Source organism: Vicugna pacos, chromosome 27, assembly GCF_048564905.1.
Source record: "Vicugna pacos chromosome 27, VicPac4, whole genome shotgun sequence".
Classification (NCBI taxonomy): domain Eukaryota; kingdom Metazoa; phylum Chordata; class Mammalia; order Artiodactyla; family Camelidae; genus Vicugna; species Vicugna pacos.
Window position 1 is genome coordinate 7,703,463 of NC_133013.1, and position 21,844 is coordinate 7,725,306.

General features: G+C 44.6%; 1 protein-coding gene and 1 long non-coding RNA gene across 3 annotated transcripts; one reads left to right on the forward strand and one right to left on the reverse strand.

Annotated features, from left to right (window-relative positions):
- Nucleotides 1-2,848: 2,848 nt before the first annotated feature.
- On the forward strand, nucleotides 2,849-16,278 carry SNRPA1 (small nuclear ribonucleoprotein polypeptide A'). The gene is made up of 9 exons (XM_006211489.4): nucleotides 2,849-3,019; nucleotides 4,597-4,744; nucleotides 5,723-5,801; nucleotides 10,457-10,503; nucleotides 10,797-10,899; nucleotides 11,500-11,579; nucleotides 11,984-12,059; nucleotides 12,928-13,021; nucleotides 16,003-16,278. The coding sequence occupies exons 1-9, from the start codon at nucleotides 2,938-2,940 to the stop codon at nucleotides 16,059-16,061; spliced, it is 768 nt and encodes a 255-aa protein (XP_006211551.1). The 5' UTR covers nucleotides 2,849-2,937; the 3' UTR covers nucleotides 16,062-16,278.
- LOC140689689 (uncharacterized) lies at nucleotides 10,259-21,737 on the reverse strand. Of its 2 annotated transcripts, XR_012064725.1 has the most exons (7): nucleotides 21,081-21,737; nucleotides 17,846-17,916; nucleotides 16,826-16,991; nucleotides 15,833-16,563; nucleotides 15,171-15,303; nucleotides 14,499-14,607; nucleotides 10,259-11,648 (listed from the first exon to the last, which is right to left on the reverse strand). It is a non-coding gene; the product is annotated as an uncharacterized lncRNA (long non-coding RNA). The 2 variants fall into 2 exon arrangements; XR_012064724.1 differs by lacking the exon at nucleotides 10,259-11,648 and having other exon boundaries at nucleotides 13,759-14,607; nucleotides 21,081-21,735.
- Between the last annotated feature and the right edge of the window lie 107 nt (nucleotides 21,738-21,844).

Genomic DNA, 21,844 nt, shown 5'->3' on the forward strand with positions numbered 1-21,844 from the left:
ACTTCACTTAGTATGATCATCTCTAGGTCCATCCCTGTTGCTGCAAATGGTATTATTTTATTCTTTTTTATGGCTGAGTAGTAGTCCATTGGCTGAGTAGTATTCCATAATTGTATTTCAATTGTACAGTGTTTCAATATACTAGAATCTAATGTTTATAAAATGGAATTTTTTTTAACAGGAGACTATTTACAACAGCATCAAAAAGTAATAAATACTAGAATAAATCTGGTAAAAGGTGCGTAAGATCTCTACACAAAAACAATAAAACACTAAGAGAAATTAAAGAAGATATAACTAAATGTAAGGTTATACCATGTTCATGAATTGGAATACTCAATATTGTAAAGTTGTGAACTCCCTCTAAATTCACCTACAGTGGATCCAAATCAAAGCATGGGTTCATTTTAAGATACAAGATTGATCTAAAATTTCTATTAAAATGCAAAGGGCAAGAATAACCAAGACAATCTTGAAAAAAAAGTGGAAGCTCTTTTTTGAAGCAGTCAAGCTTTTATAATAATATACTAATATTATGATATAATAAAGCTGATTATTATAAAGACAGTATGATATCATACTAGGATAGGCAACTAAACCCATGGAACAGAGCAGACCTCCCATATTTGGACACTTGATTTATGAAAAAGGTAGCACTGCAGAGCAAAGGGGAAAGGGTGGTTTTTCCAATAAATGGTGCTAGGTCAATGGAATATCCATGTGGATTTCCACGAAGGAAAATATATCTTGATCCCTACCTCAGACCACACATAAAAGTCTATTTAAGACAGGTTGCAAATCTAAACAGGAATGATGAAACAAAGCTTTTTGAAGAAACTATTCATGATGTGGGAATAGGCAAAGATTTCTTAAAGAGGGCTCACAAAACAAGAACCATATAGGGAGAAGTTTGTAAATTAGACTCTACTAAAATTAAGAACTTCTGTTCATCAAAAGGCACCATAAACAGTGAAAAGGGAGACCACAGAGAGAGGGAAGAGATTCACTGAACTCTCATCTCACAAAGACTCATATTCAAAAAAATATAAAGAGCTTTTACAAATTAGTGGGGGGAAAAAAGCCCAATAGAAAAAATGGGCAAAACACCCAAACAAACACTTCACAAAAGCTACCCAAACAGACAATAAATACATTTTTTAAAGTTCTCAGCTGTACTAGTAATCAGGGAAATTGAACAAAAACCACAATGGGCCCATTACCAACCCACCAGAATGGCTAAAATTAAACAGACAGACAATACCAAATGTTAATAAGGAGAATAAACTGGTACAACCACTTTGAAAAATTAGCAGAATCTCTCCTTAAGCTGAAAGTAAGTGAACCTTCTGGCCCAACAATTCTATTTCCAAGTATGTATTAGTATATTGGTATTAGTAACGTATATGTATGTATTATAATGTTATTAGGTGCACCGTTTGTAATAACTCCAAATTGTAAATGACCCCAATGCTCATCGACAGCAGAACAAATTGTGGAACAGTCACATGCTGAAATAGTTTATAACAATGAGAATAAGTGAACTACATCTACATACAAACAGGTTAATGAGCAAGAGATGCATAAGGTACAATTTCATTTTGCGTAAATACAAAACTAGGCAAAACCTATCAGTGTAAGACGTTAATTAGTGTTTACCCCTGGGGCAAGAGGGGACTCTGGGATGTGGCCACGTCCTGGTGCTGATCTGGATGCCCACTGCTTGGGGGTGTTCAGTTTGCATTCTGTATGTGAATATCACATGTCAACAAAAAGTTTAAGAGGAATCTATTCCGGGGTAATCAGAGAACAAAATGTGAAAAGTAAAACAATTGAGCCTCTCAGAGATAACAAAAGAAAACTGTTTTGGAGATGAGGGCACACACACATGCATAAACTGAACTACAAAAAAATTAGAAATTTCCAATTATTAACACCATGAAGAGTGGAAAGGTCAGTAAGCAGAAAAGCCTTTCCTGTCTGTCCCAGACCTACGTGACCATAGTAAAACTGTCCCCCTAACCAGAGCACAACCCAGACTCCATGGGGAGGCCTCCTGAGCTAAGAAGTTCTTCCTCTAATGTCTCTGCTTGAATTGGACCATTTGAAACTTTGTTTCTTCTGCAAAAGGAGAGAGCGAGCCACGTCTCTTATCCTTTTGATTCAAATTACAGCCCAGATTATGATTAAGTGATCTGGGGAGTAGGATGTTTCCTTAAGTAGAATAAAATGCACAAAAATTTGTGTTCTGCAACATTGATGATGTGCACGAGGACAGTATTTCGCTTCCCTGTGAGGTCTTCGGTACTTAAGCAATTTGAACCCCCCCCCCCAAAAAGTGAAAGCCAAGCCACAGAGTATGCTCATACCCAGAATATATAAAGAAGTCCCATAATTAATAAGAAAAAGACAAACCAATAGGAAAAAAGAGGTGAAAGACTCGATGGGTACTTTGCAAAAGGTATTGGAATGGACAATAAACACACGTAGTCACAGCTTCCCTTCATCTCAACATGCACTGATGCATGAGAGAATTCCACTCGGGGGCTTCCACATTGTGCTTAATTTGCGGACACAAATGTCTAGTATCAGGGGCCCTCTGGACTGCAGATGTGCCAGAAGAAAGGGGCCAGAACCAAGCGGTCCCGACGCGCGCCAGAATCTTGGCAGGGCCAAACCCGGGGGCGTAGCTCTTCGATTGCTTCTGCCTAGACGTCGAGCTGCGCGCGCATGCGCCCGCAGCTACTGGTGCTGCCTGGCGGCGGGGCGCGGGGAACGCCGGGACATGTGTCTGTAGGAGGCGCGGGGCAGGCTGGGAAGTGTGTCTGGAGGAGCGCGGGGCATGCCGGGACGTGTGTCTGCGAGCGGCGCGGGGCACGCCGGGACGTGTGTCTGGCGGGAGGCGCTGCGGCCGCGGCTCCGGGAGCGGGAGGCGACAGGATGGTGAAGCTGACGGCGGAGCTGATCGAGCAGGCGGCGCAGTACACTAACGCCGTGCGGGACCGCGAGCTGGACCTCCGGGGTGAGTGCGGAGGGCGGCCGGTCTGGGGCGTTCCCGTCGTCCCGCGCCCAGCCGCGTGCGCCCAGGGCCTGCGTCCCGCCTCAACCCGGGCCTCGCCAGGCCCGCCCTGCCCGAGTACCGCCGTAGTCGGCGGAAGACCGCCCTCAGGCTCTTCCGAGGCTTGTCTTCCCACGGCTCCTGCCTGCTCGGGCCGCCTCGACTGCTTCGGGCCCGGAGTCGCGGGCCGCGGTTGGGCTTGACGGCCGTGTGTCCCGTTGGAGCCGTCGCAGTAGATGCTCTGTTAGTGGTCGTGACCCTCGTGCCGAGCAGTGAATACGTTAGAGGGTGTCGGCACGTGCTGCAGTCTTTCCCTGGGAGGGCGGAGAGGAAGTCCGGGGCCAGAAGCGGTTGTTTCCCCCGTGTTTCCTGCTTACCAGCTTCGGTCGTCTGTTTCTCTCTTACCTGTTTCAGCCCGGCCCGCACCGCCGGGTGCCGTGCGTAAGGGGTGGGGAAGGCTCCCAGACTACTGAGGTTCCTGCAGCTGTTCCGACCTCAGTGAGGCTCGGTGACGCACTGGCAGTGCAGCTCATGAGCATCCAAGGAGGCGGCTTCAGGGAGGGTGTGAGGAGCAGCTTCTCTGGGGCCAAGACAGTATGGTCTTGACCAGAGATTTGCTCCCGGAGGGAAAACAGGGTTCCAGGAGCAGCACTGCTTCGGGCTCTGCTTTCTGCTTGGATTCCTTGCTGACAAAGCCCGGTGCTGGCCCCTTGTTGGAATTCAGCTTCTCAGAGAAAGGTTCCGTTCAAGAGGAATGGGCCACTTTTACAGTCTTGGCACAGGAAGGTCTCAAGTGCATACAGTGTTGCGGACACTTACTTCGGTACAGCACTTACTTTGGCGTATCCCTTACGGCTATGAATTGTGTACTTGAACCGTGGCTGGGTCAACTTCCTCTAGCACCTAGCACAATAGTTGTACCCTATTAGACAAATCAGTGAGTATTTGAGTGAATTGTTCACAGGGTGACTTACCTTTGTGTATAAACCACTGACTTTCAACTCTGGGTTGGCACTAGGGGAGGTGAAGTAAGGGGAACTGTCGTCATATCACGAAGGTGTCCTGATAAGTTAGTTCCATGCATCTGTCCTGTGGGAATGCAAAAGAGGGGGAGAACTGTTGTCCACAATACGTGAGCCAGGCTTGGACGCTGGCAGTAAGCAGCTCACGGTGCAGGTTCCTGTTCTGCCGCTGAACTAGCTGTGGGCTTCGCTTAGAGCGGTGTGAGGCATCTTGTAAATAGTCTCAGAAATGTTACCCACCAATATTACTGTCAGTAGTAGTCTTATCCTTACTGTCCTGTCCTGTCATCATCACCGCTGGACCCTTGACTTAGTGGCAGCTGGGGCATGTGATTGTCCTGTTCCTGGTCTTAGGCGCCAGTACCTTGCAGTGTTTGGCACACACAGCACAGGTGCTAGGTAGACACTTCCCAAATGAATGAAAGCTTTGTTCCCATTACCATAAAATGCTGCTAATGTTTGAAGGTACCTTTTAACTATATTAATCCTCGGATGATTTTTTTCCGCTCCTTTTCACAGGGTATAAAATTCCTGTCATTGAAAACCTAGGTGCAACCTTAGACCAGTTTGATGCGATTGATTTTTCTGACAATGAAATCAGGAAACTGGATGGTTTTCCTTTATTGAGAAGACTGAAAACATTATTAGTGAATAACAATAGAATATGGTAAGTGTCTACTAGTGGAAAGTAATTTTTTTTCCCCTAGAGTAAACGTTGCAGAGTTCCCTGAAGAAGTTGTAGTGCATACTGCTGGTTAAAGCTGCTTAATTTCTTCTGAAATGAGAATTGAGCTGCACGTTTCCTACACAGATCCAGAGATTAATCTGGCATTGCTGTAGTCTTATCTGTGTCTATTCAGAAATCTTGGGTATTTATATATTCACGGTAAATTTCTGGTTTAAATTAATAACATGCTTCTTTGCACTCATTTTGGCTTATTTCTAAAGTGATAATTATCACTGTCAGAAAGGTCATATTAAAAAGATAATGTAAAATTTAAGAGTTATATTTTTGACCCAACATCTCATTCTACCGCATATCGTCTGCTGTTTTTCTTTCACTACAACTGATTTTTAGGCTACTACTTATTGAAATGGAGATTTGTTTTTTGGACCCTCTTTCATTGTCTCTGTGTAAATATTATCAGAGAAAAGTTATTTAAGGTCTATAAACGATGTCTTCAAGAAGTTGTGGGTGGTGAGTTGCTTTTTCTAAATAGTCGGATTTCTCATGAATTAACTATTCTGTCCTGTTTAATTGTTGGGTGTCTTGCACTGAGCTGTGAATGCAGCTTCACTTGATTTCCCTGCTACCCGCACAAAAGTCACGAGATGAGCCGAGTGGTCTGTTCTACACCGGAGGTTCTCCTTTCCATGGGTTTCATTAGACGGTGTGGCAGTGGAAAGAGCCCTGGGCAGCTGTCAGGAGGCGTGGGTTCTAAAATCACACCCTCTTCTGTTGCCTCTGTGACCCCAGGCAGTTTCTTCTTTGTGCCTTGATTTCCTTCTGTCGGAGAGGGTGTTGGAAGAAAGATCTCTTAAGTTCTGCCCACTTTGAAGTCTGAAGTCCTCTGGTCAGGGACCAGATAAAATTGTTAGCTTACGTAATTTTCCCTTTTTCTCAGAGTCTCTATTTTTATTGCAGCCGCATAGGTGAAGGACTTGATCAGGCGCTGCCCTGCCTGACAGAACTCATTCTCACCAACAACAGTCTGGTGGAACTGGTAAGAGGATCCGGGGGAAAGTGTGTTTGGGGGGAGGGGTTAAAGGTACCACGTGCCCCTTATAGAGAAGTTGCAAAATCCAGAAAATTATCTCACCATCCTTTTTCTTTGTCTTTTGCTTCATTAATTCAGTGTCTGGGCCTTTTTGGTTATGTGTTGTAACAGTGTTCCATGCTCTAGCTCACCCTTTGACTCTCTTAGGGTTTTTTTGTTTGTTTTTTTAAATATATTTTTGTTGAAGTATAGTCAGTTTACAATGTGTCAATTTCTGGTGTACACCACAATACTTCAGTCATATAGGAACATACATATATTTGTTTTCATATTCTTTTTCACCATAGATTACTATAGGATACTGAATATAGTTCCCTGTTCTATACGGTATAAACTTGTTGTATATCTAGCAAATCTAGAGCTCCTAATTTATCCCTTTCCACCCTTCTCCCACCCTGGTAACCGTAAGTTTGTTTTCTATGTCTGTGAGTCTGTTTCTGTTTTGTAAACAAGTTCATTTGTCTTTTTTTTTTTAGATACCACATATAAGTGATAATCATATGATATTTTTCTTTCTCTCTCTGGCTTACTTCACTTAGAATGACATTCTTTAGGTCCATCCATGTTGCTGCAAATGGTATTTTATTCTTTTTTATGGCTGAATACTATTCCATTGTATAAATATACCACAGCTTCTTTATCCAGTCACCTATCGATGGACATTTAGGTTGTTTCCATGTTTTGGCTTATTGTACATAGTGCTGCTATGCACATTGGGGTGCATGTCTCATTTTGAATTAAGGTTCCTTCTGGATGTATGCCCAGAAGTGGGATTGTTGGGTCATATGGTAAGTCTATTTTTAGTTTTTTTGAGGAATCTCCATACTGTTTCCCATAATGGCTGCGCCCATTTACATTCCCACCAGTGGTGTAGGAGGGTTCCCTTTTCTCCACACCCTCTCCAGCATTTACTGTTCATGGACTTTTGAATGATGGCCATTCTGACTTGTGTGAGGTGATACCTTATTGTAGTTTTGATTTGCATGTCTCTGATAATTAGCAATATTGAGCATTTTTTCATGTGCATATTGGCCATATATATGTCTTCATTGGAGAATTGTTTGTTTAGATCTTCTGCCCATTTTTGGATTATGTTGTTTGAGGTCTTAATAGAGAATTTCCTGATTCAGTGTAGTCCACTTTATCGATCTTTTTTTCTTGTTTTTAGCTCTTTTGGTTGGTTGTCTGTTAAGCTTCCACCACCCCAGGGTCAAAAAGAAACTCATCTGTGCTGTTTTCTAGAATTGCGGTGTCCCATATTGTAGCCACTAGCCACAAGTGGCTGATTTGAATTAAGATATACTAGAACTTGGGAGTTCGGGATTTGTAGATACACACTACTATGTATAAAATAGATAAACAGCAAGGTCTTGCTGTATGACATGGATAGCTATAGTCAATACTTTGTAATGACCTGAATTGAAAACGAATATAAAAAGGAAAATAGAGGTGTGTGTGTGTGTGTATATATATAATATATATATAATATATATGATTCCCTGTAAACCAGAAATTAACACAACATTGTAAATCAACTATACTTCAATTAAAAAAAAAGTTTAAAAAAAAAAAGATGTACTAGAACTGTAAAATACACAACAGATTCCAGAGGCTTAGCACCCAGAAAAAAGAATGTAAATTATCAATACTTTTCATATATTGATAGTGAAATGATAATATTTGGGGAAATAGGTTAAACAGTGTGTTATTAAATTTACTTTCACCTGTTCTGTTTTACTGTAGCTACCAGAAAATTACTTTTGTGCATATATTAAATTCTGTTGGACAGTTTCACTCTAGAATCTGTTGTTTTACTCCATGTTGAAAGCAACAATCCACTTGAAGTTGATTTTCCTATGAGATAAGGGGGCAAGTTTCATTTTCTCTGTTTGGATCTGCTTATTTTGATCTCTTTCTTTTTATGCCTTTTAAATTTCAGTTGTGTGTATAATTTTTAACAAAATTTGAGCTTATACATAGCTTGAGTAAATTGTTTTGTAACCTGAATTTTTCATTTAAATATTAGATGTGTAAGTCCATATTATATAACTCGATTTTAGGTTATTCTTCCTTAATCCTGTCGTCCCTGTTTCCCTGAGCATTCCTCTCCTGGTGGACTGGGTTTGTATCTTCCTTCAGATTCCCACAGGAGTACTTGACTCCAAAAGTAAGAAAGTACTGATCAGGGGATATGCCTTTCTAAACTATGAGGTGTAGAACCCAGAGTGTGCATTGATTAGGAAGCTGTGGCATGACACATGTCACTGCATAAAGGTGATGGTGAAGATAGAGGCCATTTGTCCTAATCTTACGTGACAGCGGATTTGACTATTTCCCTGGCATTCTGTCAGTTGTAGTTTTATTTATCTTTAGGCTATCTTATGAGATATCTACAAATTTTATGTATCTTACTGGTGAAGTGAGCTTTTTATCATATGTTGTGACCCTCTCTCTGAGTGCTGTTTTACCTGGATGTCCGTTTTATCTGCTGCACTGTACCAAAACAAGCTGTCTTTCAATTGGTATTTGCATAATTTTTTTCCGTCCAAAATTTACTTTTGTTTTTCTGTACTTAAATATTTTAAATTTGTTTCTTGAAAACAGCATATGATAGGATTCTTTTTTTTTCAATCCAGTCTGAAATCTGTCTTTTAAATGAAATAGTCTGTTTATATTTAGTGTAATTACTGGTATATTTGAGTTGGTCTTCTCTCTTTTCTAGAATTTTTTATTTGTCCCATCCATCTGCATTCCTTTTTCTCTCCTTTATTGCTCTCTCTCTTTTTATCATTCCATTTTCCCTTCTAATAGTTTAGAAATTAACTAATTATTAAATAGACTCTGTTTCTGTTCTTAGAATCCTAGGAGTTAAAATACACCTATTTATCTAAGTTTAAAGTTAACCAGTACTTTTACCCCTCCTAAATAATGTAGCAGCCTTAAACATTTCACCCTCATCAAGACATCATTGTTTTACACAGTCTGTATATATGTGTGTGTGTGTGACAGAAGTTACCATTATTCCTTTCTTGTTTTTTTTCAGCTTTGTTGAGGTATGATTGACAAACAAAAAACATATATTTAAGGAGTGCAATGTGAATTTTGATATATGTATACATTGTGAAATGATTGCTACAGATTAACTATCCATCACTTCACAGTCATCTTTTCATGTATGCAGTTAGAATACTTGAAATTTACTTTTTTTAATCAAATTAAGAATACAATGTGCTATTTTTAACTATTGTCACTATGTTGTACATTAAGTCCAGAACCTATTTATCTTATAACTGAAAGTTTCTCCTCCCTAGTCAATATCTTACCTCCCACTGTCCCCTGTCCCCTAGCCTCTGGTAACCACCATTCCACCCTCATTACGATAAGTGGGACTCCACACATAAGTGAGGTCATGCAATATTTGTCCTCCTTTGTTCCTTTTGGGTCATTCTTTAGATTTCTTGGAGTGATGGCAGGCGGGTCACAAGCTCAGGCGCTCCCTCGGGTAGTGGAGTGTTGACAGGTGGCAGCTGTCTGAGCCACGGGCCCTGTTCCCCTCCCTGCTTCTGTCTGAACTTCTTTTCTCATGCCCCTCTTGCCCATCCTGTGCCATTTAGATCTGGTCCTAGCAGTTTCTCCTCTGTGTAGGGCTCTGTTCGGGGACAGGGGTAGGGGCGGCTTAATTTCTGATTAGCATTAAAAGAGTGAAGGCCCAAAGGCCTTCAGTACTTGTCACACTCTTAGGGTGCCCATTGGTGGCTGTGCCTATTCTTTGGCTGTGGTTCTCAAGCTGTGTGCCTGTTGGTCACTTTAAAGTTTGGGGGTTTGTCGGATGCCTCTGCCTTCCCTCGACGTCTTCCTGTACAAACGCTGTCACCATGCGAGTCTCGTAGCTTTCACAGTAGTTTGTCCTTGCGTGCCCGTTTTAGGTTCTTGCCACAATACCTCTTCCTCTAGTTGGGTTGTAGCTGTTGACCAGAGATTTTTGGTTTCTCTATCCTTGTTGGACCATGTTTTATGCGACAGTCGGGGAAGATTGAAAAACTAACCTTCCTTCCCTCCTTTTTTTTTTTTTTTAACTCCTTGTCCTTGAAAAATGTATTTGAAGAGATTGAGAGTAGCCTAGATAAAGGTACCTTCCCTCAAATATGACGTGCCGGTGTTGCTCCCAGCACCAAAGGTACTAGCAGGAAACACCACCTCACAGCAAGATCCAGGCCTGAGGTTCCCTGTATGAGTTAACTTGTTCCCAACTTATGTCAGCTTTCACATTGCTGACTTATCTAAATCATTGCTTTAAAATCAGTAGCCCCTTTGAGCTTGCTACAGGAAATCAACTTTTTTGGGTCTCTTCTGTTGAGACAGAAACTGTTACAGCCAAGATTTTAAGCTTAAGAAAACTCAAATTCATTAACTAGTTTATTCAGTAAAAATTTATGAAGCATCTATACATCATGATGTGCTAGTATTGTGCTACGTGCTGGAGCAGTAAAAAATAAATAAATAAACAAAAGACAAGTCCTTGCTCCAAAGGCATCCACCATCTCTAAGTATCAGAATAGGATGCAGTATCCGTGTTCTTACCAGTGGCTGTTACTTTACAGGGTGACCTGGACCCTTTGGCATCTCTCAAATCACTGACTTATCTAAGGTAAGGAAGTTATTTGTGGTGACAATGAAGTCCCTTAAAGTAACACCATTACCAGCCTTGATCTTAAAGCAATCAGTTAGTAAAAAGTACCTTTAAATAACAAATATTGAAAATACTTCCTTTGGGCCCAGTGCTCGATTAAAATTTCCCTAGTGTTAAGTTGTCATGACCCTGAAATGTGGAGAATAGTGAACTTTTCCTTAATTCAGGGACTCATTAGATTTTATTAAAACGAACCTCTTGAATGCTGTGCTATGAACAAGATTGGCATTATATTGTTCCTTTTCTTGTAGTATTCTAAGAAATCCTGTAACAAACAAGAAGCATTACAGACTATATGTAATTTATAAAGTTCCACAAGTCAGAGTGCTGGATTTCCAGAAGGTGAAACTGAAAGTGAGTATTGTTCTGTTGTAAGTCACTATAGATTGGTGTGTTTTCCTTTATACTTTTGTTACTGATTTTTGTAAATTTGCCCAATGAGTTTTGTCTTTGGTTTCTGATAAAAATGTGCGTGGTGGGAGGGACATGTTAGGCAGTTTTTTTTTCATAGCAGAGTTTAGGCTAGGACTCGGAGTTAAAGCTGTCTTACGTGGTATTGGTGATTTCAGAGGTAGCATGGTCTCAGGGCCACAGTGAGCACTCTCCCCAGCAGGCTGTCTGCTTAGAAACATTCCCTTTGGGGAGCTTAATATAACCCATCCTCAGCAGCTTTAATTGTTGGAATGATTTTCCCCTTATGGGGAGATTTTTTTTTTAAACTTTCTTAGTTCCTTGGGAGCCCCTCCTTGAAAACTAGGAGTGGGAACTTTCCTCAGGGAGCTTTCCCAGAGAAGGCAAGACCCCTGAGTCTCCTTTGAACTGGAAATGGGCTTCTGATATTTTTACCAGCCCAGAGTGTTTCAGGAGAGTTTTCTTCCGTGTTTTTCTGAGGAATGCATCTCAATGCACGTGGTATTCCTGTGTCCATTAACTCTGTGTGTGGTGTCGCTGTAGGAGCGTCAGGAGGCAGAGAAAATGTTCAAGGGCAAACGGGGTGCACAGCTTGCAAAGGATATTGCCAGGAGGAGCAAAACGTAAGATCCGGGTATCCGACTTCACTCCACTTCCCCTTCAGAAACACTGTCTGTCTGGCATTTTGCCTCCTGCAGAAAGAAACAAAAGCCCTGCAATCACATAGCAGTAAATTTGCGTGATGATCCGCTATGACCATCAGTGGTCTGTAGGTCACATCAAATTTCTTCCAGGTTAGCAGAGCAAATATTGCAGTGTCCAGCCTTACTGTGATGTTACCCACATCCTCCTTTCTGGGAAGATGAACGGGGTGGTGTTTCTGAAGGAGAGAGTTTATCGTATCAGTTTGTTAACAAAGATAAGATACTACACTGGTTGAATTACTTTCAAAAGCTTTTGAAAGTAAAAGAGAAGCAGTTTCTGTTGGTCTGGATTTGACAGTTTTGTTCTTCCCTCCCCTCCCAAGTTTCAATCCAGGTGCCGGTTTGCCAACTGACAAGAAGAAAGGTGGGCCGTCTCCAGGGGATGTGGAAGCAATCAAGGTAGTAATATGTTTACTGTATATAAAATAGATAAACAACAAGGACCTACAGTAGAGCATAGGGAACTCTATTCAGTTTCTTATAATAACATATAATGGAAAAGAATCTGAAAAGAAAGTAAATATACATATATATGTATAACTGAATCACTGCTGTGTAATTCACAACTGAAACTAACATTGTAAGTCAACTAGACTTCAATAAAAAGTTAAAAGAAAAAAAGGTAGGGATGTGTTAGGGTTCTTGGACTGAAGTGAGCTGTTACGGGTTCAAGAAACAAGAGTATGTAATGTACCAAGTGATATGTCAGACATTGCAGCTTCTCCTCACAGTTGGGAGAATCCCAACTATTTTTGTATGAGGAACAAGCTATATTTTTGTATGACCAGACTTTGACTGGAATTAATTACACAAGTCGGTCAAAGTCGGGGCAGCGCTGGTCTTTCTCATCTTCCCAGCATGCATTTTTTTGAACAGTCAGTGACCATTGCATGTTGCCTTAATTTTTACTTCCAAAGATTTGCTGTCTGAAAGATCCTGCTTGATGAGAAATCCTCATTTTATAATATTGTCTCCCAAAGTATCCAGTAGCATAATTCCAAGTAGGTACTTCAGTTAGGTGAAAATTTAGGACACATACAGTGATTATTTGCTCTCTTATAAGAGGTTCTGCATCTCTTTACCAATTTGGGAAATTTATGATTTGGCTTTTGGGTTGATTTCAGTGTGCCAGTAAAATTCTTCCCCCAACAAAGAACTATTTAATATTCTAGCTTGGAAAGATGGTGTGAATTTCTCTAAGTGTTTTCTCAGTGGCCGATATAAGTAGATAAAGTAATTGTCATCTGCACTGTCTTCTGCCATCCAGAGCGCCATAGCGAACGCGTCAACCCTGGCTGAGGTGGAGCGGCTGAAGGGCTTGCTGCAGTCCGGCCAGATCCCCGGCAGAGAGCGCAGAGCAGGTCAGGAAACGATGTTCTGTCTTTGTACTTCCAAAGTGAGAGCACACTCGAGTGACCCCGCGCCAGTCCCGATCCAAGATTGCTAGGGTCGTGCCTTGTGACCATCTAACCTAATGTACACAAAGTCCCTTTAAACACACTTTGAAGAGAAATCATGTGACAATGTTACGCCATGGAGTTTTTATATGTAAAAGTTGAAGCAGATGTTATTTCACAGCCATCGAGTGAGACCGAATCAAGGCCTTCTGCCGCTGCACGTGTCGGGTTGCCTCATGGGCGGGGCCACAGGCTGCAGAGCCACTCCACCTGGGCCAAGCTCTGTCCTTGGGTAACTTTCTTAATCCCCACTTAATTGTCTGTCTCATCTTTAAAGCTGAGACGGTAATAGTGCCAACCTCACGAGGTCACAGGGGCGCTGAGCAGACCCTGCGTGGACAGCACATAGCACAGGCCAGGGCCTTGGAAGTGTCAGCTGTCCTGACAGTCGTGTCAGACGGCGTGCTGGGCGCTGGGGTAGAGAGTGAGGCTACCCCAGTCATGCGTGTTACAGGTTTTGGTGTGAACGTGACTGGGGACCTCTAACTAGACCAGCAGCTCAGGGCAGGTTTCCTGGGGGAGATAATGTGTGAACTGAAGCTAAAAAACAAGTAAGACATTCACTAGACCTGTGGTTCTCACTGTGTGGTCCTTGGGCCCCTGGGATTTTGGAAGGAAAACTTCCTATATTAACACCACGGTGTATTTGCTTTTTTTTTTCTTTAATGGTATTAACACTTGTACCTGCTGGTGCAAAAGCAAGGCTGGGTAAAATTGGCGCCTCAGCACAGGTCAGGGCAGACCGAAGGGTGTTGCTAGGCGTCATTCTACACTGCCGTGTACTCCGCCATCAGTGAACTGTGTACAGGTTTGCTTAGGAATGTCCTTCCTGAGGCAGTGACGACTAGTAGTGCTATTAACTACCGCCCCATGCGCGGCGTCTCTCTGGAGATCCAGGGGATGGAGTCCAGCGCACAGAGCATTCTGCACCCAGGCGGGGCTGTCTGCCCACACCGTGCACCTGCTCCACCCTCGAGGCAGGTGGCTTCTCCAGCAGGAAGTGAAGTGAGCTTGTCACATCAGAATGGCTCATGGTGCCTGTTACCAATGATGATACTCAGAACTTCAGGCAAAAATTAGAGGTTGGAAAACTTTTATCTACAACTGTAACCTGATAGTTTCCCAGGACTTCTGGACTTTTCCTGTGGAAAGTGTTGGTATTCATGAATGTGATTTTTTGGACACGGTGTAATGAAATGGGTCAGCATTTGAAAATCCATGTGACTTAGCGACCCAGTGTTTTCCAAGGCGACGCTGGAGCGTGTGTGACGTTCAGTGATGAGCTTTCTGACTGCACATTGCCATCTAGGGCCTGGTGTGACAGGAGGCATCTACAGCTGTCTGTGGAGGCCACGAAAATACCCGTCCCTTTCCTAATCACCTGTCTGTGCGAGGCTCATGTTCCCTCTAGCCTTCGGTCAGAACGACATCGTGTAGCCGGGGAACGATGAGTCCAAATGAGGGTCCAGCTGCCTGCTGTCCGCCAGGCACTACAGAGATGGGCAGAAATAGATAGTGAGGCCAGCCTGCTCACTAAAGATGTTTGCTTTAGAAAATACTGTTATATTTTATAAAATTGTAAGTATTAACATGTATTAGATTTACTGTTTCTTAAAATACTCTTAATTTTTAATACAGTATTGGTAAATGTAATCTACTTGAACAGAAGCTGTTTGGGTCCTAAAAGTAAAATATTTGAGAACTGTTTGATAAAGGCAGAGGGGCGTTCTAGTGGGGAGGAAACCACACCAGCAAGATACTTGTGGTTAAGGAGCCTCACACACTTGATCTGAGGAGCACAGTGTGAGCGGAGGGCCAGGGATGCAGGCAGTGTTGCCAGATGGGCCACAGTGAGGACGTGAGCCAGGGCACTGCAGGCCACATGGTGGGTCAGGTCTGGGGTCCTCAGAACAAAAGAAGTCCATGGAAGGCTTTCAAGGCTCAGTGGTGACAGGGTGGGGGGAACACAACGTCAAATTGCTTATTGTGACTGCAGGATGACAGAATTTCTGAGTTAACGTGCTTCCCCTAGTATATTCTGTTTGGGCCTTACCTGAGCACACACGGAGCACGCTGAGGAGAGGGTTCTCTGGATCTCAGCAGGCCCGGGCTTCTGAGGGGCACTTCCCAGTGATTTTCTTTCTTGGTAGTTTGTGTGTCTTGAAATGTGATGTTTTTGGGTCCAGCTGTATAAACAGTAGGCTCAAACATGAGTAATTTTCCCAAACATTGACAGGGTTAAAACATTTCCTTTTTTAGAATACACCGACTCAAATATCTGCAATAAATTGTTGACAAATATAACAACCATTTGGAGGGGGGAGGGTATAGCTGAGTGGTAGAGGGCTTGCCTAACATGCATGAGGTCCTGGGTTCAATCCCCAGCATCTCCACCAATCAGTCAATCAATACACCTAATCCCCCCACCAAAAAAAAGTGTATGACAGCCATTTGGTTGTTGTTGCCATATTTTTCCTAGCGTAGAGACAGTAAAGTCAATAACTATTCCCAGTATCTGGCACGTAGTAGGTATCCAGGCGTTCTAAGTGTTCCTCTAGTTTCTTTGCGCGTAGTAGTGGCAAGAACAAAACAAAGTATAAGCTTTCCATCCTCACAAAAACCGAATTAGCTTGACCACAGTGGGTTAGAATGACACACAACAGGTATGACTTTCTAAGTTCGTGACCCTTTCCCTTAGGAACTAATTTCCCATACCTGCCAAGACAGGTGGTCTCTGGACTCCCAGGTGCTCAGGGCAGGGGCTGCTCTCTGGCTTTTGTACCTAGTCCCAGGCCTAGCCTGTAGCAGCCCCACGGGGTAGACGCACGCACATGGGGCGAGCACATGCTCTCAGGTCAGTGTGACCCCTGGCTTTTTTTCCCTAGGCCCCACTGATGACGGTGAAGAGGAGATGGAAGAAGACACGGTCACCAACGGGTCCTGAGTGGCGTGGCTTCTCAGAGTCTACAGGATGCAGAGTGGGCCCACTTGGGACAGGTCCTGTCCTGCTTTTGGAATAATAGCCTTGTTTCTGTCAGCAAAGTAGAGTTCATAAGCACCATGGAACTGGTTCAAACTGCTGCTGGTAATTTTGTAATATAAACTTTGAAATCTAAATCCCCGTTTTCTACAAATAGTAAAAATAAAGGCACTGGCACGGCTGGCTTGCACGTCATTGGCTGTATGCGCCATGAGGCACGTGGGCGCGTTTCAGGGAAAGGCAGGAGGGTGCGTCCCTAGGTAGGCGTCCTCCAGGAAGGGTTCGGATTTTTCAGTTCTGAGTAAAACCCACGGCTGTCTGTGTGCTGCCGTGGTCTGAGAGACCTGGGGGTCTCCAGTGAGTGTTCTCCTGTGTGAAGAGTAACAAGGGCTTTACGGGACGCAGCATCCTTGGAAGTTCTTCTTTTCCTCTGCATCCGAACGTCACGCAAGCAGCAAACTGCAGACTGGAGAGATGAAGGGATGAGAGTGACTGTAACGCCTGCTGTCAGCCAGTGGGGCTCCAGCGGCGGGGCAGCACGGAGCAGGGTTAGGACAGGTGGAGGTGGAGGGGCGCGGGCTGCATGGAGTTGGTGCGGCGCGGCGGCCACGTGGCTCCGGGTGCCCCCGGCACCCTCCCACCTCCGCTGCACCCTGTCGTGGCCAGCATGGGCCCACCTGAAAAGTGGGGTGGCGGCGGAGAGTGCCTTCGCACCTGTCTTTTCTCACCTGCTGGCGTTGATCTGGGTTTTTTAAAGCTCCCTAGTGATCCTAAATGTGAGAAATGCTCTTCTCAGTAGGCCCCGGGAAGAAGGTGAAGGGACTCTGCCTTGGAGGGGTTGACGGTCCAGCAGGGGAGGCAGGAGCACAGCTGAGAGGAGAGACCTGGCGGAGCCTGTGGAGACGGGGGCAGTGGGCGCGGGCATCGGGAGCCCCCAGCCTTTGGAGTTCCTCAGCGGGGCCCTCAGCCAGTGCCCTTCCCGCCCCGGTGCGCTGCGAGCCTGCTGGGGGCCTTGGCAGGCACGCGGTCTTGGATGGGGCCCGAGGCTCTGCTTCCAGCAGGTTCCAAGGTGCTGTCCCTCGGAGGACAGCCCTCGGAGTTGTGGCCTCACTGCTTACCCCTGAACTTCTGCCCGGCGCCCCTCAGCCCCATTAGGGGCAGCCCCCACCCTGTGCTCCCGAGGCCCAGACCAGGTGGGATTGCTCTCTTCTCATTCTACCGTCGCCTCGACAGACTTGGAGCATGACTTTTCTAGATGAATTCCTGGGATACTGAGACACCCAGGAGGTAAACCAGATCTGCAGTCTTGTCATTAGGTGACTTTCAGAGGAAGGTCCCGTCTTCACTGTCTGCAGTGCAGGCTCTCCCTTCCTGTCACCCAGGTGCCCTGTGGAATGAGGACTTGGCTGCATGTGTGTGAGTCAGAATAGAAGGACTTGGGGTTCTGAAGCTCTTTTTCTTCCTGGTCTGGTTTGGAATTCAGCTCCTAAAACATCTTTCATGACATGCCAGGGAGGCCGCCTTGTCTACTTCCACACAGCCTCTCTGTCAGAGCACACTTACCTGTTGCTTCTGCTTCTGATGGGACAACTAAAACGGTTTGGGGTTTTATTTAAGATCCAGGGCCGCCACCCCCACCACGTTCAGGAGGCTCCTGCCCCCACCATCTGTGAGCCACCCCACAGGGTCGAACTCTGGGGCTCTGGTCAGTAGCCTCAGAGATAACAAGTTGGTTGCAGTTGACTTACCTTCTCCCCAGTTGTACGTTTGACCAGAGGGAAGTGAGTGAGGGCTCCTGTGCTCAGAACTCAGCCTCCATCTGTTGGGACCAGAAGAATTGGCTTTACTCAGACCCAATCTTTCCTAGGAGCCTAGAATTGTCAGTGTGCAGTTTGGCAGAACAGGGGGTTCCTTCAGGATAACGTGTGTCTTGATGTAGCAGAAAGTTTTATACCAGTGACGTGGTCGTGCAACACACAAAGGAAACTTGTTTCTGGGGTACTACATTACAATGTTCATTTGACTATTATTAGCTCGGTAGTATTTGTCTGTAATGAATAAGTGCCCTGGTCTTGAGGGTATAAGAACTATACATTTAAGAAAAATGTATTTAGTGTTATCTATGTACATATTTAACATAATTTAAAGGCCACAAGAATGTCATTGAGAGGTCTTTATATTTTCAAATTTAGGAAACACTGTGGTTAGATTGCCTCTGTAATCTCCTTAGTTACCAGTACCTTTGGTCCTGTCTTGCTGTGTGTACTTTCGGGAAAAGCTGAGGTTTGGCAATTTGTCAGTTAGCTGGTGCCCCAGTAATGCTGCAGAGCAAACCACCCCAGAGCTCATTTCAGGCACCAGCTCCCCTTTCTTCTCATAGCTGCCTCTGCTTTCACTGCGGGTCTGTGGATTAACCAGGGTGGCTCGTCCTTCATTCTCCTCGGGTGATTTAGTTAAGCAGGGAGAGGCACAAAAAGGAACCACTAGAGAGACTTCTTAAGGCTTACACTCAAAACTGACACACTGTTACTTCTTTCTTGCCATTAACCAAAATGAAACTAAGTCAAAGGACCGGGAAATAGACTACTTTGAGCAGACAGCAAGGGTGTGGTTGCCAGGAGTGACAGATTGGGGCCAACTGTGTAGTCTACCAGGGCCAGTGACTGGTTGGGCATTCTGGGGACCTTTGTCCTATTTCTCATAATAATACCTGAACAGCTGTACTGAGCAAAGTGTTTGTTGAAATAACTTTATGGCTCTAGACCAGCTGGGTGAGATGATACACAGACTAAAGGAACAAAGGTAACATCAGTCTGGCTAGGAACAGTGAGCACCCTCCATCAGTGGGACCATGAGACCAGCAGTGTGCAAGGAACAGAGAAAGCCCAGCATCCATGCGCTGCAGTTGTTAGAGCAGGCAGGGAGCTGGACATGAGCCCAGGAATTGGGGCACGGGCCAGGGGCCAGGAAACCACACATCCTGTGAACAACGGGGATCCTTGGGCAGAGAAAAGCAGGAATCTCCAGACCGATAAGAAATCACACATTTTGGGGTGACAAGTGGCCTAGAGGCTGACAAAGGTGGGAAGAGGCATGAATCTCCAATGTCTAAATGTAACCATTTGCTCATTATGCCCTCATTTTCAGTAAAATTAGCCTTGCAGATTAGAAGTATCCATCATGCCCTGACGCTGTGACACTTCTGATCCAGACTAAATAAGGACAAAAATCCCTCCTCCTCTCGGGAAGGTGGAGCTGGGATGAAAGTCAGGGAATATAACCCCCAAACCCCTCCCTCCACAACGAATATCCCACCCATTCATTTCTACACCCTGTGTAACCATTTTACCAAAGAAATTCAGGGCAGCTGCTCACCTGAGTTTGCCCGCTCCCACCTGAGTGTGTCCTATCCCTTAATAAATCCCCACTTTACTTTCCTGACCTCTGTGTCTCATCTCTGAATTCCTTCAGTGACAAGATAAGAACCTACTCTCTAGTAACATAATCATTCAAAATCTGTTAAATTTCAGTTCAGCACACTATTCATCATTTTATGTGTGTACATATGCACACACACAAACACTGTAGTTCACAATAGTATATATACAAAGGCACTTTGTGTAAGTTTTAAATGTCCATTATTTTTCATCAGTGTTGTGCTGGTTTCTATATCACAAAGTCCTGAGTGACAGATTGTTCACTATGTGTGTTTAAATGCTGGAAACTAAATGTTACAGTTTGTTCCATCTTCATGATTAAAAACATTATAGGTCAGGGTGGGCAGAAACGGCAAGTAAAGCAGTCTCTTTTCTCCCATTTAACCAGATGCAGCATTTTGACTTTTTTTTTCCACATTTTTTTCTCTGTGATTTATCATAACATTTTGTGTATATTTCCCTGTGCTATACAGTGTAATCTTGTTTATCTATTCTACAATTTTGAAATCCCAGTCTATCCCTTCCCACCCTCTACCACCCCCGAGCATTTTGACATTTTTATGATCCACAGGTTGACTTAATTCATTGACAGCTCATTGACTTGTTCTGAAAGCAGCAAATCTTTGCAGTGTGAGATCTTCCTCCATGGCTACTCCAGGTATCTTAATTCCTGAACGACACTGTGAACTCTGAAGTGATGGTCACATTGAATATCACACTGAAACATTCTTGAGGCTTTCACATCTTAATCTGACACCTCTTGTTAAGGCAGGGAACTGTCTGTTAAAAACTGTCTTAGCTAATCCAAGCCACCAGCAATCATAACCACTAAGTTACCGTATAAAAATAAACTGCTCCCAAGCAATTGTGCCAGTCCCTAATCAGAGTATTAACTCTCTGAGAGGTCCTAACCAACTAATTCCATGAACAGTGACCCCAGGACAGTCTGCCCAATGCCCGGAGTATATAACCAAAGAGGTCAGGTAACCCTGGTCATTATGACTAGTTCATCGGATTTTACATACAAGGTATCTTTAAAGCTGTTCCCAGACCGAGTATTGCAACTGTAACCACAAGAAAAGTTTCCATTTTAGCACGTTGCTACTGCAAACTTTCAATTAATTATTGTCCACATCCCAACCATCATTCCTCTCTTAGGATGCAAGTTGCCAGAGCACGTGACAAACCACCTCAAAAGATAGAGCTAAGTATCTTTTACACGCGAGGGGGAAAACATCAAGAGGGAGGAAATAAAATCCCTCCTAAACTCAGCAGATCAATGGCCATCTTCACAATGTTAAATTGATAAAATCCAGAGTCCTCAATTTCCCGATTTGAGGAACCCATTTTCAAGATGAAGAGCTTTCAGGCTTTTTGTTGTTGTTGTTGTTGTTGTTGTTGTTGCCATGGCCCATGAGCTCAAGTCCTTCAGTGCAGATCTCCTCTTTTATTGCTTTCTGACACGTGTCGCCGGAGAGGTTGTGGTGCGGTCTTCCGAGCTGCCCCCCCCCCCATCCCCGCCCGAGGAACTTATGGGCAAACTTACGGTGGGCACCCCGTGGTCCTGCAGCTGCGCGGCGGTGCGCTCCGACATCACACCCTGCTCCTTACTTATTAGGTTGCATTCCTAATTCTTAGCCCTTCTTTTGAGACACAGCTGGGTACGTTCACTTCAAATCCTCCTCCAAAATGCCTCAAGGTGCGATAAGGTGGTTAAGGTAAGGCTCAGAGCGGCGGTGACAGGTGAGGGGTGGAAGAGGGTGGAGGAGGGCATTGCAGGCAGAGAGCACAGCCAGGACTTCTATTAACTGTGATAACGACTTGTGACACTTAGGAAGATTCAGTGTGTGTTGGAGCCACTGTGACGGTAATTCTTTCCCAAGAGGTTTTGATTCTGGGTGCAGGAATCGCGGGGACGGGGGTGGGAGGGGGGCTTTCCTGGCACCTTGGTGGGCAGGCCTTGGCCACAACCACCGAAGTCTGGGAGTCGCCAAACTGCCGAGCTGTTGCCCAATCGACCTGAACAACGGTGTGGGTGCAAATCCTGTTTCCAGGCGGCCCCAACCCCCGGAGACCTCTGTGTCCAATCACTGCAAAAGTAAACATTCGGTAAGGAGTCGGCGAGGAGGTCAACCAAGCAGCCTCGGCGAGGACACCAGGAGAGCAGGTGCGCGGCAGTTGGTGGGGCTCATCCCCGCCCTGCTCGCCCCGCCCTCCACTGTCCCCGCCCCTCGGCCACGCCCTCGTTGCGATAGGCCGACCGTCTGGGCCGGGTCGAGACGCGATTGGCCGGAACGCCGTACGCCAGCC